The sequence below is a fragment of the Schistocerca nitens genome, chromosome 9, assembly GCF_023898315.1.
Source record: "Schistocerca nitens isolate TAMUIC-IGC-003100 chromosome 9, iqSchNite1.1, whole genome shotgun sequence".
NCBI lineage: Eukaryota > Metazoa > Arthropoda > Insecta > Orthoptera > Acrididae > Schistocerca > Schistocerca nitens.
Window position 1 is genome coordinate 145,520,917 of NC_064622.1, and position 18,014 is coordinate 145,538,930.

The window sequence follows — 18,014 nt, forward strand, 5'->3', positions numbered from 1 at the left end:
CGGAGAATGATCACCGTACTGACAATAATGTTAAATTCGCAGTAACCAATTATGCCTTTCGTGGAACATCGTAAAACAATTCAGTAGGTGATATGATCAGAGAGAAATGAGAGTTGCAAGAAAATTGCTATATTTACCTTGATATATGATAATTACAATTAACAAATCAGAGATTATTATCACTGTGAATATTTTGTGACTCAGCTAAGGATTTTGACTGTGTTAAACTTTATATCTTGATTCGAAAATTAAAACACTGTGCGATAGCAGACACAGTTGTTCCATTGGTTTTAACTGACCTGTACAGCAGAAAGCAAAGTGTGTCAATTCCACGCCGATTACACAGCAATAACGCTCAGAATTTGTTGCAGTCAGTTACGTTTTATCACAGGATTCTAATTTAGATCCTTCTTCAATCTGCATGATCAAGAAATGAAAATATTGTCCTACTCTGCATATGACTCAAGCGCAAGAGCAGAGTAATACCAGTCCTGTTACTCAAAAGGAGGCTAACGAAATATTTCTAGGTAAATTAATTTTTGACAAGACTTAGTGCATACTATTCATTATTTCTCATGGAACTAGAAAAGCTTTAAAAATAGTCTGCTCAGACAACACGAGAAATAGACTACAGGTGGGTCACAACTCCAAAACCCACACTCTAGAACCAATGAAACGCCTTAGTTTGGTTACGTTCATATTACGCATGATTTTTACAAATTATAATTGAAGAAACTAGTTTATTCTGCAAATCCCCACTCACTAATGACTTATGGAATCATTGTTTCGGCAAAGGGAAGTTGTAGGTATAGAATTTTTCGAAAACAAACGCGTGTTAGGAAAATTATATCAGGTGTTAGTTTTATAAAACCTGTGACACCTTCTTAAAAAAGTTGCATGCAAGTATATACAGTGTGAACTGAAGCTCCACCAACAAATTTTCAGACGTGGTAGTATGGACCACAACAAGAAAATCATGCCCACTAAACATAGGCTCTAAAATGTATACACTGAGAGCTATCAGCACTTGTTCACCTTCGATAAAGTGAAACACATCTCTTCTACTGGACGCTCCTATTTTTTCATATTTCGTGAGGACATACTATGGAACAAAACAAGAAAAGAAATGTTCAGTAAACGTCGGCTCTAAAGTGCCTACCTTAAGAGCTATGAGCACTTGTTAAGTGGAAGAGATGTTTTTCATAGTAGCGAAGCTCAAAGTTTATCGGCTCCGTTCTGGTTCATGTTGTATATAGACCGCACCATAATTAACAACAAAAATTTACTCGGGTGAAACTTCCCATTTAAACGTGGGTTCGCAAACAAGCCGTCTGTGAGGTAGCTGCGAGTGTGCGTTTAAGAGTCGCCATGAGTTCAGTATCAAGTATTGTCCCAGTTAATACAAATGTATTGGAAATATATTTTCATTGAGTCCCCATCTAATAGACTTCAATTTTCACTTAAGACGTATCTTGACAAACAGCAAGATACTACTTCAGTACATACATGTTACTATTTGTGGTCCACTGATATACGCTACTGGCCATAAAAAATTGCTACACCACGAAGATGACGTGCAACAGATGCGAAATTTAACCGACGGGAAGAAGATGCTGTGATAAGCAAATGATTAGCTTCTCAGAGCATTCACACAAGATTGGCGCCGGTGGCAACACCTACAACGTGCTGACATGAGGAAAGTTTCCAACCGATTTCTCATACACAATGAAAGGTGGCTACACTGAGCCACAGCGCCAGAGATCGCGCTAGAGAGTATTGTTCCGCCGCCTCCACTGGCAGTTCTTGTCGAGAAGTCGTAGTGGACAGTGCTTGTCGAGATGTGGCAGTAGTCAGTGCTTGTCGAGAGGTCGTGGTGGAGAGTGCTTGTCGAGATGTTGTAGTAGGGAGTGCTTGTTCCATGTTTTATGCAGTTGTTTGATGGGCTATACAGCAGATGTTGTTCCAATGGAGATATTGTAATGATTAGAGTGCTTTTCGTCAATATATATGAAGGTAACAAAAAAAAAAAAAACGTGCATGGGGGCTTAATTATTAAGAATGCAAATAATTTTAATTTTTTCGTAGCTGTATGTCCGATTACGAAGTGTCGTAAACGGTTGGCCCTGACTAGTATTATTACGCAATCTGACTGCATAGAACAACAACAAAGAATGAAATGAAAATTTTCGTTAACACAATTAATTAATTAAGTCCCCAGCAACTATAAAACCTACGAAACCAAAGCACAAGTATAACTGTTCTGTGTGTGGAAGTGTGATTCAACTTACGCATCTGGCACGGTTCTTCTTCAATAACACAAGAAATTTTAAATATCATTTATACTGAATTAATTAAAGAAAATAGAAATACCATAATTACGCAAGAAAACCAGAATTACACTCTAATCCAAGAACACAAGCCAGATGCTTTGTTGACTGAACCTGTAATGACGCATTATTCAGGACATTGAAATAATAAAAAAAAAGAATAAGTTTTGTTACCTTCATATATATTGACGAAATGCACTCTAATCATTACAATATCTCCATTGGAACAACATCTGCTGTATAGCCCATCAAACAACTGCATAAAACATGGAACAAGCACTCCCTACTACAACATCTCGACAAGCACTCTCCACCACGACCTCTCGACAAGCACTGACTACTGCCTCATCTGGACAAGCACTGTCCACTACGACTTCTCGACAAGAACTGCCAGTGGAGGCGGCGGAACAATACTCTCTAGCGCGATCTCTGGCGCTGTGGCTCAGTGTAGCCACCTTTCAACAAACAGCAGTTAACCGGTGTTGCCTGGTGAAACGTTGTTGTGATGCCTCTTGTAAGGAGCAGAAATACGTGCCATCACGTTTCCGACTTTGATAAAGGTCGGATTGTAGCCTATCGCATTTGCTGTTTATCGTATCGCGACATTGCTACTCGCGTTGGTCGAGATCCAATGACTGTTAGCAGAATATGGAATCGGTGGGTTCAGGAGGGTAACACGGAATGCCGTGCTGGATCCCAACGGCCTCGCATCACTAGCAGTCGAGATGACAGGCATCTTATCCGCATGGCTGTAACGGATCGTGCAGCCACGCCTCGATCCCTGAGTCAACAGATGGGGACGTTTGCAAGACAACCATTTGCACGAACAGTTCGACGACGTTTGCAGCAGCATGGACTATCAGCTCGGAGACCATGGCTGTGGTTACCCTTGACGCTGCATCACAGACAGGAGCGCCTGCGATGGTGTACTCAACGACGAACCTGGGTGCACGAATGGCAAAACGTCATTTTTTCGGATGCATCCAGGTTCTGTCTACAGCATCATGATTGGTCGCATCCGTGTTTGGCGACATCGCGGTGATCGCACATTGGAAGCGTGTATTCGTCATGACCCGGCGTGATGGTATGGGGTTCCATTGGTTAAACGTCTCGGTCATCTCTTGTTCACATTGACGGCACTTTGAACAGTGGACGTTATTCAGATGTGTTACGACCCGTTGCTCTACCCTTCATTCGATCCCTGCGAAACCCTACGTTTCAGCAGGATAATGTACGACCACATGTTGCAGGTCCTGTACGGGCCTTTCTGGATACAGAAAATGTTCGACTGCTGCCCTGGCCAGCACATTCTCCAGATCTTCCACCAACTGAAAACGTCTGGTCAATGGTGGCCGAGCAACTGTCTCGTCACAATACGCCAGTCACTACTCTTGATGAACTGTGGTATCGTGTTGAAGCTGCATGGGTAGCTGTACCTGTACACGCCATCCAAGCTCTGTTTGACTCAATGCCCAGGCGTATCAAGGCCGTTATTACGGCCAGATATGGTTGTTCTGGGTACTGATTTCTCAGGATCTATGCACCCAAATTGCGTGAAAATGTGATCACATGTCAGTTCTAGTATAATATATTTGTCCAATGAATACCCGTTTATCATTTGCATTTCTTCTTGGTGTTGCAATTTTAATGGCCTGTAGTTTATTTTAAAGATGTTCTGCGCATCGCCATCACATGCGGATGCAACACTACACTCCTCGCTACAGTGTGTTCCGTATCACATCCCAAAGTTCGATAAGACTGTACAATTCGCTGATGCAGTTCTTTAGCTTTGTCGGCTGGAGTACTGTGCACTTCACTTTTGAGACGACCCCAGATAGAAAATTCCAGTGACTGAGGTAAGGTAATCTTGGTGGACAAACTGTGAGTTTTCACGGATAATTTTAGTACTTTTATCTTTACCAACATTTTCCTGTTCTGAAAACTCAGCGCAAAGCGTGTTTGTGACCTTAAATCCAGAAACATTTTCTACAAAGAGTTCAAGTTGTCAACGAATCGCATACATCTATTCAGCTACTTGCCACAGCCTATTAAATGTCTTGTAGATGATACGGTAGATGTCAACACTGAATTAAATATCTTTCCGCCGGGCAACTCCTGCTCCTTCTACATCTACATCTACATCTATATTCTGCAATCCACCTTACGGTGTGTGGTGGAACGTACTTTGCTTACCATTGACACTGTTCCATTATCCCGCTCCAGACGCGGATGAGTCGCTGGAAGAACGATTGCGGGTATGCCTCTGAGTGAGTCAGAATCTCTTAAATTTTATCTCCCTGCTACCGCCCGCATCTCGTGGTCGTGCGGTAGCGTTCTCGCTTCCCACGCCCGGGTTCCCGGGTTCGATTCCCGGCGGGGTCAGGGATTTTCTCTGCCTCGTGATGGCTGGGTGTTGTGTGATGTCCTTAGGTTAGTTAGGTTTAAGTAGTTCTAAGTTCTAGGGGACTGATGACCATAGCTGTTAAGTCCCATAGTGCTCAGAGCCATTTTTTTCTCCCTGCTACCCTTGTTTGTATCTTATCATTTTCTTCTATCAGCCCCATCCGGTACATATCCCAGACTGACGAGCACTAATGAAGTATTAGTCGAACAACGCTTTTTAACTACTTTCTTTAAGCGTGGACACTGAACAGAAACTGAATTATCTCATTATGAGAGTATCGAAGGGCGATCTGTTTTAATTGTTAAAAACCACCCAAAAGCCAAGATCGCACAAAATATATTTCTTATTCAAGACAAATGTTTTGAACACTCTTAGCTGTCATCTTCATTTCGATAGCTTAAATAAACTTACATTCGATAATCTAACCATTCAAGCTCAGAAAAGCCATATAATTTGTTTAAAAATTTCTTAGATCGTCGCTGAGCAGCGACAACCTGATATTTCAAAGAATACCTTATGCGCCACGGCGCGGAATACGAATTGTTCATAAATTGTATCGATAGAGATATTTTGTGTTTCTTATTTTTTGACAGCTGAAGAACTGTAATCCTCTTCTGATACCACAGTTTTTCTTAAAGATGGTGGACGCGTATATGGCGTGGTCCGCAATCACTAATTAGTTATGATAAAATATTACTATTGTGCAGGGCCATGTAAGAATTTATGTGTGCAGCTAAGATGAAAGGTCGAAAATGTGAAAGGACTTTATTAAAAGAAACAGCCAGCAAGATATAAAATTGAAATGTACGGAGCCTATTGTTAGAAATACTGACTAAGGTAATTAAATTGGTTATTGTGCTCTCAAATGCTGTAGTGCCTGCTTGTTACTTAAAGTATTTCTATGCCATCCATCTCCTATTAATGGGAACAGAAATAACGGTGTTTTTATAGTTTTCATACAGCTACCAGGGACCGACTGCATGTCGGCAAACGTCGTGGCCAAGGCATGAGGCGCATTGCTATTTTACCTTGTTTGTGATTTGAATCCAACTTCTTTTAATGTGTGGTGTAGTATAGCAAAGAAAATTTCCAGCTCTGTCTGGTCCCTTAGGTTTCTCTGTTCGAAGTTGCTATGTCTCATATCCGGTCGTGATCGAACATGATCACGACACAAATAAATTAAGTGGCAATGCGAACTCTGTTCTTGATCTTGAAAACGCTACACCTTCTGCAAACGATTTCAGGTGAAATATAAACTAACACTTACAGTACTTAACTTAATTGAAAAGTCTTTGCTCTTCCCGCCAAGAAGTGGTGCAACACTCACAACAGATTTCTCAATCTTTACAAGAGAATAATAATTTGATCGAAATATTAATATTTTTATTTAAAAATTGAAATACCCCACAATATGTAAACAGATGTGCTATTGTGTACCGTATTTGTATCATGTAACAAGCATCAGTGAGTAATACGTATATGGACATGGCCTTTGTACAAAGTGCCATGTGTTTTTAAATATTTTAGCGATGACAAACATTTATAATGTGCCGAGTTTTATCCACTTGACATCCTGTGTATGAGGTTCAGAGTAAGATGAACATGTTTTACTACGAACAATATGTTTAAGACCCGAAGATGACAGCTAAGACTGTTGAAACCGGTTATTCAAATGGTTCTGAGCACTATGGGACTTAACTTCTGAGATCATCAGTCCCCTAGAACTTAGAACTACTTAAACCTAACTAACCTAAGGACATCACACACATCCATGCCCGAGGCAGGATTCGAACCTGCGACAGTAGCGGTCACGCGCTTCCAGACTGTAGCGCCTAAAATCCGCTCGGCCACTCCAGCCGGCTGAAACCGGTTATCTTGAATGCAAAATATTTTGTACGATCTTGGTTTTTGAATGGTTTTTAACTGATCACAAACTTCAGATAAACTCTCAAAAGTAATGTTTTAGGTATTTAATACTCAACCCCTAATAATTTCAGCTCCTCTGTTCCAGTGAGGAGACTCTTCAGATAACCTCTTAGAGGTAATGTTTCGCCTGATTTTATAATTAACGTTGGAACAGTAATACAGAATGGCGCTAATGATAAACAAAGAAGATCGACGGAGCAGTGTACCAGAAACGTGCGATTGCGACCGCAGAGGGATGGCATATAATTAAATCCAACAGCACCCCTCTCTGTGTCACAGAAGGACACTGTTACGTCAAGCTTGATAAGTGAAGTGACGTCAAACGAACTGAAAACATGGAAACACATACCAATATTCATCTTTAACGTCGCAGAGTATCACATCTTAGAAATAAGTATACTGAAGAGTGATTTTTCAACTCCTAGAAGTAAGGAAAGTAGAGTGAGGTTTAAAGTCCCGTCAACAGCCGACGCGCACTAGGCGTGCTGCTAAATCAGTGGTAGATACGTTTAACCACTTGATAGAAAAAGTCGTCCACAAAAAAAAGGAGATAATGAAGCTCTATATACGAGCACCAGAGGTACTGGTCTTCCTTTAGGCGACTCCACGTACAATTCAGGAAATCAATACCCCGCCTCATACGACGAGGACGTACAAGCGTTCTTTGAACAATGGCGGCTACCACCGCTTCCGTGACCTGTACTTAGATATTGCCCATCGAACGTCTCTCGATATGGCTGCTTCCCAATGCATGCCAACAACCAATGTTGATGCTGTCTGTACTCAGACAAACTGCGAGGACACAGACTCCGGAAAATATTCCTCTTTGATGCGATTTTGCAATGACATAAAATCTGAGTGCAGCACTTGGACGCTTCCATCTACAGTGAATTCTTGTCGTATTTCACCTATAGTACTTTAAGCCTAACTTTTGTGTATTCTCAAATACGTAATCTATGGGATAAAGTTTTCCTCTGTCGTGTGTGTCCTGCTTGGCCCTACAATTTTCAGAATTATTAGTGTATCCGTCGATGAAGGAGCATCGAAATACTCTGTAAATTGACTGACATCTTTTAATAGGATTTGGTGTCTGTACGCTCAGTGAGCTACATAACGACGACAAAACTGTAATCTACATACAAAAATATAAAGAAGAAATTAGCAGTATACGTAGGTCTTTTTTTTCGCTTCACGTTATTGTCTTTTCTTCCAGTTATTCCTTCATTTATCTAATTAACAATGAAGGTTACATAATACGGCAATATTTATTTCTGAGTCATTCTCTTAAATGATATTAATTATTTTTAACCAAAATGAAGACGAATTATGAGCAGTTGAATGGCTGTTGTAATGTATTTATTTATGCTGGAAGTTGCAGTCAATCACATATTTTGTCATAGACCGTAATTTTGAAACAGCAGGATGATAAAAATCAAGTGACCGTGAAACCATTAATCCATTAACAGCAAAAAATAGGTTTTCTTTAATTTCATAATAAAATTGTTTGGCAAAGGTACATGAAATTTATTATCAGTAAAGTAATTAAATTGATTCTACAATGAAAAGTTTTTCTTCTCTCATTACAGTAATTCACAAATCAACTGCATATTGGTTTCATTAATGAATGCACTGCAAAATGATGAACTGGAAGGTGCTGTTTAATGGCACACAAAATAACGTAAGCGGACAGTTTTGTAGAGGAAAGTGCGTGATATACAATTTACTACTTATGGCTCATTTTCATCTACACCGTTCTACTTATTCCAAATTTAATTTATACGGGTAGATCAAAGCCTTTCCGTTTGAGACTGTTGCTGCAGCGTATATGCAACATAGCGCGATTCCTATGCAGGTATGTAAGCATCGACATGTAGGCAAATGACTACGGTGGCATTCTTGTCGTTCCGACGTACGTTCGGTAAATGCGGACACGTGAGCTGTGGTGACGTTATTACAAAATGCAACCAAACAGGACTAGCTTGCTGTTATTCTTTTCTTGGCTGCCGAAGGAAAGCACCGGTACACATCTACAGTGGTGGAAATATTTATTGCATCACCTCTTACAGTTAATTTTTGTTACCATCATTGAATAACTCAGCTAAATTTGCCTGATTTCTCTTGATTTATACCAAAAATGTATATACATAATAATTTTTGTCAATTTGCTTTTAGTCTTAATTTTTGTGTCTATAAAAATGTTTTTTTATAATTTAACACTTTCTTGAAAAATGAGTGTAAGTGGATATGTCAGCTATTCTGAAATATGAATACTAATGTCTAAAGAAACACTGCATGTTAATGTAACAAAACACTGATGGATTTTAGTGTGTATTGCCTCATATGAACACACTCGTGCATTTAATACTTTGTTGCTCCACCAAGCGCCTTAATCACCGCTTGGAATCGTGAAGGCATTGAAAGAATTAACTTTTTAATGTACTCTTCACTCTGTTCACGAAACCACACACGCACAAGGGTCTCCAACAGCTCCCACTTTTTCCGTGGTTTCTTTTTGGTGACGACATTTCCCATAACCTACCAACAGTTCTCAATAGGATTGAGATCAGGGCTGTTTCCACTCTAACGCCATTTTGTCGAAGGAAAGAATTTACCTGATATGTAGAAGTACGTCATAATCTGCTTCGTGTTTGGTACAAATATTAGTCATAAGAGTCACCTTCAAAGCTCTAAGGCAAGGAGCTGAGTCATCCTGAAAAATGCAATTGGAAACGTCTCCAAACTGGTATCTAATAGTTAGCAGAAGCTTCCTTTCAAGGATGCTTATGTAGGCATCTACCTTGACAGTGCCATTGATGAAGTGCAGACGACCTGTGTAGCAGATTTCTTTTCTGGCGTTAATTCAACTGACCTGCCCATCTTCTCACTGCGAAGTCTCAACTCAAAATGTCAGTATAAACACTGGTTTCATTGTAAAACCAAACGACAATAACAAAGTTGTGTATTGTTGGAAAACATGTGTGAATAAGTCAGATTATTAAGGCAAGAATATGTCAAAGTTTAGCAACAATGGGACTGGTATAACATGAAGCAAATTGCTGCAAAAAGACGAAGTAATTCATGGTGATGCAATAAATATTTCCACCACCGTATCGGCGAATGAAGAATATATACAGGGCACTTAAGGCGAAACTGCCACAAGGGCTGTTGCAGCTCCATGATGACGCACGTCCCCGTGTCACAAATGTCGTAAAGCAGAAGTTTCACCAAATCAAGTGGGAGACGGTCGAGCAGCCGCCCTGTAGTCCTGATCCCTACCCGTGCGATTGCGCCTTCTGTCCCTCAAAAAAGGCCTTGAGGGTCAACGCTTCTTACCGGATGATGGTGTGCGGCAGGTAGTTGCGGACTTGTTCACGCAACAGGACGAGGTGTACCAGACGGGTATCATCAACATGTTGGGTCGATGGGATGACTGCTTCAGTACTCTCGACCATTTTGCCTGACTCGCATACCGTTTCTGGACTGTACGGTCTTCGCACGGAAAGTTTGTGATCGTCCCTTATACATACTATTTGTTGCAGTCTTCAATCCAAACAGTAGTTTGGTGCAGCTCTCCACGATTATCTTGTAAAAGTGTATTCATTTCTGCAAAACTTTACGTTAGACTCAGTTCTTTATTGAATTCAAGCCGTGATATCGCCCTAAAATTTTTATTCCCAACACTCTCCTTCATTAGCAAATGAAGTATTTCTTCGGAATGTGTGCTGTCAACCTATCCCTTCTTTTAGTCAAGTACACTAGTAGCCATTAAAATTGCTACACCACGAAGAAATGCAGATGATAAACGGATATTCATTGGACAAATGTATTATGCTACAACTGACATTTGATTACATTTTCACCCAATTTGGGTGCATAGATCCTGAGAAATCAGTACCCAGAACAACCACCTCTGGCCGTAATAACGGCCTTGATACGCCTGGGAATTGAGTGAAACAGAGCTTCGATGGCGTGTACAGGTACAGCTGCCCATGTAGCTTCAACACGATACCACAGTTCATCAAGAATAGTGACTGGCGTATTGTGACGAGCCAGTTGTTCGGCTACCATTGACCAGACGTTTTCAATTGATGAGAGATCTGGAGAATGTGCTGGCCAGGGCAGCAATCGAACATTTTCTGTATCCAGAAAGGCCCGTACAGAACCTGCAACATGTGGTCGTGCGTTATCCTGCTGAAATGTAGGGTTTCGCAGGGATCGAATGAAGGGTAGAGCCACGGGTCGTAAAACATCTGAAATGTAAAGTCCACTGTTCAAAGTTCCGACGATGCGAACAAGAGGTGACAGAGACGTGTAACCAATGGCACCCCATACCATCACGCCGGGTGATACGCCAGTATGGCGATGACGAATACACGCTTCCAATGTGCGTTCACCGCGATGTCGCCAAACACGGATGCGACCATCATGATGCTGAAAACAGAACCTGGATTCATCCGAAAAAATGACGTACTGCCATTCGTGCACCCAGGTTCGTCGTCGAGTACACCATCGCAGGTGCTCCTGTCTGTGATGCAGCGTCAAGGGTAACCGCAGCCATGGTCTCCGAGTTGATAGTTCATGCTGCTCCAAACGTCGTCGAACTGTTCGTGCAGATGGTTGTTGTCTTGCAAACGTCCCCATCTGTTGACTCAGGGATCGAGAAGTGGCTGCACGACCCGTTACAGCCATGCAGAAAGATGCCTGTCATTTCGACTGTTAGTGATACGAGGCCGTTGTGATCCAGCACGGCGCTCCGTATTACCCTCCTGAACCCATCGATTCCATATTCTGCTACCAGTCATTGGATCTCGACCAACGCGAGTAGCAATGTCGCGATACGATAAACCGTAATCGCGATAGGCTACAATCCGACCTTTATCAAAGTCGGAAACGTGATTACGCATTTCTCCTCCTTACACGAGGCATCACAAAAACGTTTCACCAGGCAACACCGGTCAACTGCTGTTTGTGTATGAGAAATCGGTTGGAAACTTTCCTCATGTCAGCACGTTGCAGGTGTCGCCATCGGCTTCAACCTTGTGTGAATGCTCTGAAAAGCTAATCATTCGCATATCACAGCATCTTCTTCCTGTCGGTTAAATTTCGCGTCCGTAGTGCGTCATCTTCGTGGTGTAGCAATTTTAATGGCCAGTAGTGTATATAGGACTGACAGGTAATATTTACTTTGTGAGACTCTAACAGTGAGAGACTTTCGGAATAGGTCCTACGTTAAAGTTAATTTTGTTGCTTGATATACCGAGTAACATAGTGAGCCAAAACGTTGGACTTTTGTGCAGGTGTATATCGTTTTTAGAATTTCAACGGTAACTGCCACAAGTCTTAATATTGAGCATTTAAGCAAGACAGTTTCTTTGCTTTCGCAGGCACGCTCCTCCTTAGTATTCTGCTGGCGGCCAGCCTGGGTGGTTCCGTCTTCATGTGGGCCTACGACGTCTACAAGAGGACTCTTCAGGACGTGAGTACCGCCCAAAGAACTACTTAGTGGTAGCTCATTGCTCTTTTCGACGTAAGGAATACGCAAACTACTTTCTCTTGTGGCTACAAGGCTGAGTTCTTGAAGTTCTTGAATGCAGAATAGAACTTGGTGCTATGTAAGGTGCCAGGATTTGGGCACTTATACGTTAGCTTACCAACATTAGTATTAATAATAAAGGGACTGGCATGGGCATCAGATCATTGACTTTATTGAATTACGATAAATATGAGGCACTCTCGAGCAGTATTCCCTGCATGTCTGCGTGATTAAGTCACTAACTTAAAGCGTTGGTGAAAAGTGTCGGAAGTTGAGAATTGTGGAATATGAAGTCTGCACCTGGCCTTAGCTCGCGGGACAATACGGCGCTTTTGGGGATACCCCGGCATCCGGAGCCACCTGTGCTGGGCAACACGTGGCGAAGACGGGAATTTCGCTTGCCTAGGGGCGATATGACCTACTCGATCATTGGCTAGAATCTCAGAAATGCCGTTGGAGGGATTTCGGTGATGTTAGAGCGTTAGACATTGGCCGAAACTGAGTATTCTTCCGCCGCGTTTTTGTAAGCGTGGAAGACGGGAGAATTGTGGAGAAAGAGGACTTCGCCTTCAGCCATCGAGCGGTACGTACTTGGAGACGGCGTCTTGGCCGTCGTCTTCGAAGGGAGATATACGGTTTGTATCGCAGCATTGCACCAACGCGTGTTGCGTGCAGAGTTCTGCGGTAGAGCTCTTTGTGTGCTCAGAAGCGAGATTTTCACCATCGCTTAACCACTTCCAACAACTTATCTAATATTATTGATCTTGTAGTTACCCTTGCGAGGTGCCTTCATCAATGTAGTTGCCAGTAATAGGGGCGCATAATTGCGAATTGTTAATGTGCCATTCTCAGGAGTGTGTGAGTGGACAAAGAAATGCACACTTTTTTTTTTTGTAAAGTTTGTCAGTTGTTGGAAATATCAAATTAAATGCCAGTATTACAATTGAATTATGGACTTCATTATAATTAGCATTTACCCTGTCCCAGTAAGCTTTACATGTATCCTAGTCACAGCACAGCTTGCCCAGACGGGAAGGAAAGAAGGTTAGCGGTCTTCTATGTATGCTATAGGCATCAGTACTGCACTAAAACATAAACCCTCTTCAACATGAATCAACAACAGCTCCACAATTTCACACTGCAGTTCCAGACCCGTACTGCAGCGCGTTTCTACCATGTCTGAAGCCGTACTCGGGAACATTCTCCATCTCCTATCCAAACGAAACGCCAGCAGTCCACCACCCGACAACGCTATCCTCCCCTCAGAGACGGTTTAAGGCCCACCGACACAAGCCATCGCTTCTGACACCGAGCTGTAAGGAGCGCCAGAGGCGCCACAACTGTATAAGATTTCTGTCCAGGACGTATCACTATCATTAGCGGCCGCTTCGGGCGCCAAGATGCAAGATACGTATACAGTGCATGGCACAATAAGTAGGGCAAACAGATACGGGTGAAAGTGGAGGAGGGGATGCCAAATGATAAGTTCCTTAGGAGGGAAAATGTTCTCGAACCGCTCTGCCGTCCTGCAACCTATGTATTCCATAAGATAAAATTGCTGTCCGTTTTTCGCGCAGTGGTGCTCCTTTCTTTGGTTCGAGACAATATGTTTTGACCATCCAGAAAGAATGCATGACAACAGGTGGCCAAAATTAATTTGAAGACGGAAGAGAAGACAGCCACTTGGAATGTGGAACGCAGTAGTTATCTGTGAGGCAACGGCGTCCAAAGACCTTGAGGAAGGAGATTGGCCGGACAGAAAGACGTGCAAAATGGGAACCGAGAACCAGCGGCAGCCGTAAATAACAAAAATGGTTCAAATGGCTCTAAGCACTATGGCACTTAACATCTGAGGTCATCAGTCCCCTAGACTTAGAACTACTTAAACCTAACGACATCACACACATCCCTGCCCGAGGCAGGATTCGAACCTGCGACCGTAGCAGCAGCGCGGTTCCGGACTGAAGCGCCTAGAACCGCTCGGCCACAACGGCCGGCCGTAAATAACACTCGCCTTGTTATTCTGAGAAGACAGTACAGTATAAATTTATTTCTTGTTCCCCAATTAACCAGCATTCCTGTCCTTCAAGTTAGGTCCTAAAACGATTCCGTGAGGCACTGGATAGGAACAGCCTGCACTGTGACTATCACAGTTCACAAACGCTTGGTGTTTGCACTAGTGTCAGATTTTATGCCTGTCTGCATATTTATATTTGAGATTCGTAACTGCTGTTAACCACAAATTTCTGGAATTTTAAATAGAACAAATTCTTCTTTTTGTGAACCACTGTATTCCATTCGTGTGCTGTATTTTTCCAGTACAGCCCGAAATTTCTTTGTCAGGTACGAACCTAACGTATCGCTGAGTTAGTTTAGCAGTCCTACTGTTGTTACTTACATGTCATAACTTACAATATAGAGAGTAATACCAGTTCTGTACATAGATTCATTAAAAATCTAATATTACTTATTGTATACAAAACATAACCCAACAAAGATAAGCTCGTTCACAGAAGAATTCACTAGCAACAGATAACTTATTGTCACTTCGAAACGCACTGTTGTTTTGATTCAGAATTACTTAAGTAGGCCTGCTCCTCAGTAGTTCACACTGCAGTGGCGGAACAGATGCTGCTACTAGTCCTAAATGTCTTGAACAGCTCTTTGTCCGGCACAATCCGCTATTCGATACTATCCGACTTTCCCCCACGCAAGTTGCACGTGCGTAACAAACTGTAATGTTACAATGTGCATTGCATCTACATCTACATACATACTCCGCAAGCCACCGTACGGTGCATGGTGGCTGTTACTCTATACAACTGTTAGTCATTTCCTCACCTCTTCCACTCGCAAAGAGAGCGAAGAAAAAAACTACTGTTTATGTGCCTCCATATAGGCCCTAATTTCTCGTGTCTTATCTTCGTGGTCCTTATGCGAAATGTACGTTGTCGGCAGTAGCATCGTTTTGCAGTTAGCTTCAAATGCCAGTTCTCTAAATTTTCTCAGTAGTGTTCCTCGAAAAGCACATCACCTTTTCTGCAGGGATTCCCATTTGAGTTGCCGAAGCATCTCCGTAATGCTCGCTTGTTGTTCGAACCTGCCGGTAACAAATCTAGGAGTCCACCTTTGAATAGCTTCGATGTCTTCCTTTAATCAAACCTGATGGGGATCACAGACACTCGAGTAATACTGAAGAATAGGTCGCACGGCCTCCTCTACAGATGACCAACATTTTCCTAAAACTCTCCCAATAAACCGAAGTCGACCATTCGCCTTTTCTACTAGAATCCTCACATGCTCTATTCATTTCATATTTCTTTGTAACGTTGATCCCAGATATTTAAACAATGTGACTGCATCAAGCATGACTCTACAGTCCTTGAAGAACCTTGGCCTGCTGTATCGCCTGCCTACATTCTTCTCTGTCCATCGCCTTCCATGTCTAATTTCTTACTCCCATCGCCTTTAGATCTTCTTCCATATCGTCCAGCCACCTTCCCCTGGGTCTACCTCTTCTCCTTCTCTCATCAGGTTTACCATGAAAACTTTCTTGACGCTCCGAGTTTCTGGCATTCTCTGTACATGTCCTGCCCATCTTATTCTTCCCTGCTTAATTTTAACATCTGTTCGAAAAGTGTTTGTAGTTCTACATTTGTCCTTACTCTCCAGCCATTTCCCTCTCTCACTGCTCCAAAAATTCATCTCAGTATCTTTCTTTCCCATCTCAATAACCAGTTCTCCTCCTATAATGTCAATACCCAGCCTTCTGATCTGTATACTACTATAGGTCTCAATATGGTCGTGTATATTTTGATTTTTGTATTCCTACTAACATTCCTGGAATTAAATACATTCTGCAAGGCAAAATAGCAACGATTTACACTCGCTGTCCTTTATTGAATTTCTACTGGTACTTTATTGTCCTCCGTTATTACAAATATTTAAACGTTTTCACTCTTTCACATTCTTTCCCATCCATTACTACTGAATTCTTTTGTCCGTTTATATTGGGCTCCGCCATCACCATATACTTTGTTTTGTTTATGTTTACCTCTAAACCTAATTCTCTTGCTGCTTCCTCTAACGCATCGTAGTTCCCCTTTAGTGCCCTTACATTCCTTGCCATTAATGCTACATCATCCGCATATGCTACCACTTGAACTTGTTGATTAAGTATTGTTCCTCCTGGGTTTATCGGCATTTGCCGCATCACCTTTTCTAAAACTACATTAAATAGCATTGTGGAGATCACATCTCCCTGTCGTAGCTCCCTCCATACTTAGAATTCACCAGACAGTTCTTGCTCTATTCTTACTTTACACACTTTTGCTTTCATAGGACACTACTAATGCTGTATTCAAACATAACGGTTTTTGTGTACACATCCGCATTAACTTACATTTTTCTACGTTTAAAGCTGGCTACCATTCGTCACACTAACTACCAATTTTGTTCAAATCATCTTGTATCCTCCTACAGTCACTCAACTTCTACACCTTACTGTTCACCACAGCATCATCAGTAAACAAACGTAGATTGCTGCCCACCCTCTATGCCAGATCATTTATGTATATTGAAAATAGCAACCGTCCTGTCACACTCCCCCGGGTTACTCCTGACAATACCCTTATTCCTGATGAACACTCGCCGCCGAAGACAACATACAGGGTTCTATTACTTAAGAAGTCTTCGAGCCACTCACATATCTATAAGCCTATTAAATACATTCGTATCTTCGTTAAGTCTGCTGTGGGGCAACGTGTCAAATGCTTCTCGTAAATCTAGAAGTGTGGAATCCGCCTGTTCGCAGTATATCATGTAAGAAAAGGGCAAGCTGAGTTACGCGCGACCCATACTTTCTGAAACTGTGCTGATTCGTTGACATAAGCTTTCCGGTCTCTAGGAAATTAATTATAGTCGAACTCAAAATATGTTCAAAAATTCTGCAGCGTAGCGATGTTTAGGATATTGGTCTGTAATTTTGCGGGTCTGTTGTTTTACCCATCTTGTATACAGGAGTCACTTGCGCTTTTTCCCAGACTTTGCACTGGGCGAGAGATTCGCGATAAATGCAAGCTAAGTAAGGGGCCAATGCCGTAGAGTAGTACTCTTTGAAAAACCGAATTGGGATTCCATCCGAACCTAGAAACTTTTCAATTCTCCGTTGTTCGTCTACGCCAGGGATGATTATTACAGTATCGGGTCTGTTTGCACGCTTCTCCAACGTGGACAATTTCTTAAACGCAAAATTTAAAAGTTTGACTTTCATTTTGCTATATTCTACTGCCACACCTGACTGGTCAGCGAGTTACTCGCTGGAATTACATTGGAAAAGTTTAATAGTAACTAACCCTTGTTATTTAGAAGGAGTTATGGAATGGAAACTGCCGCGTATGTCTCATAGGATGCATAACAAACACATTGAACTATAAGTTGACAGACGATGATTATGGTTTGTAGACGTGGATTCATGCCTGTTTTCATCATCCATTTAGAAAAATATTAGTTCCTCCACGTTCGGAAGTTGGTGCTATTCGTCAGATGCATTCATTTAATGAAACGCCGCTTCAGTTGCTAACGGGTACTCTGTTAAGTCCACGATCGGTTTCGGCCATTACAGTCAGACCATTTTCAAGTGGGTCCGGAAACTGTGATGTTAAGAAGCAACGTCAAATTCTTAATAAAGTATCTATTAGCAACTGATGTGGCTTTCATTAGTTTAGGTGAGTGTTTTGCTGGTTGCCTCTCTCTTATTCAACTTATCGGTACATAAACTCTCAACATGAAATATTGTTGGAACATAAACTGCACAGCTTATGGT

General features: G+C 41.9%; 1 protein-coding gene across 1 annotated transcript in view; it reads left to right on the forward strand.

Annotated features, from left to right (window-relative positions):
* LOC126204411 (lysosome membrane protein 2-like) overlaps positions 1–18,014 on the forward strand; it is a 263,267-nt gene that overhangs the window by 134,622 nt on the left and 110,631 nt on the right. Inside the window, exon 2 of the mRNA XM_049938788.1 lies at positions 12,042–12,133. Coding sequence (XP_049794745.1) covers positions 12,042–12,133 — 92 coding nt within the window. The remainder of the gene's footprint in view (positions 1–12,041; positions 12,134–18,014) is intronic.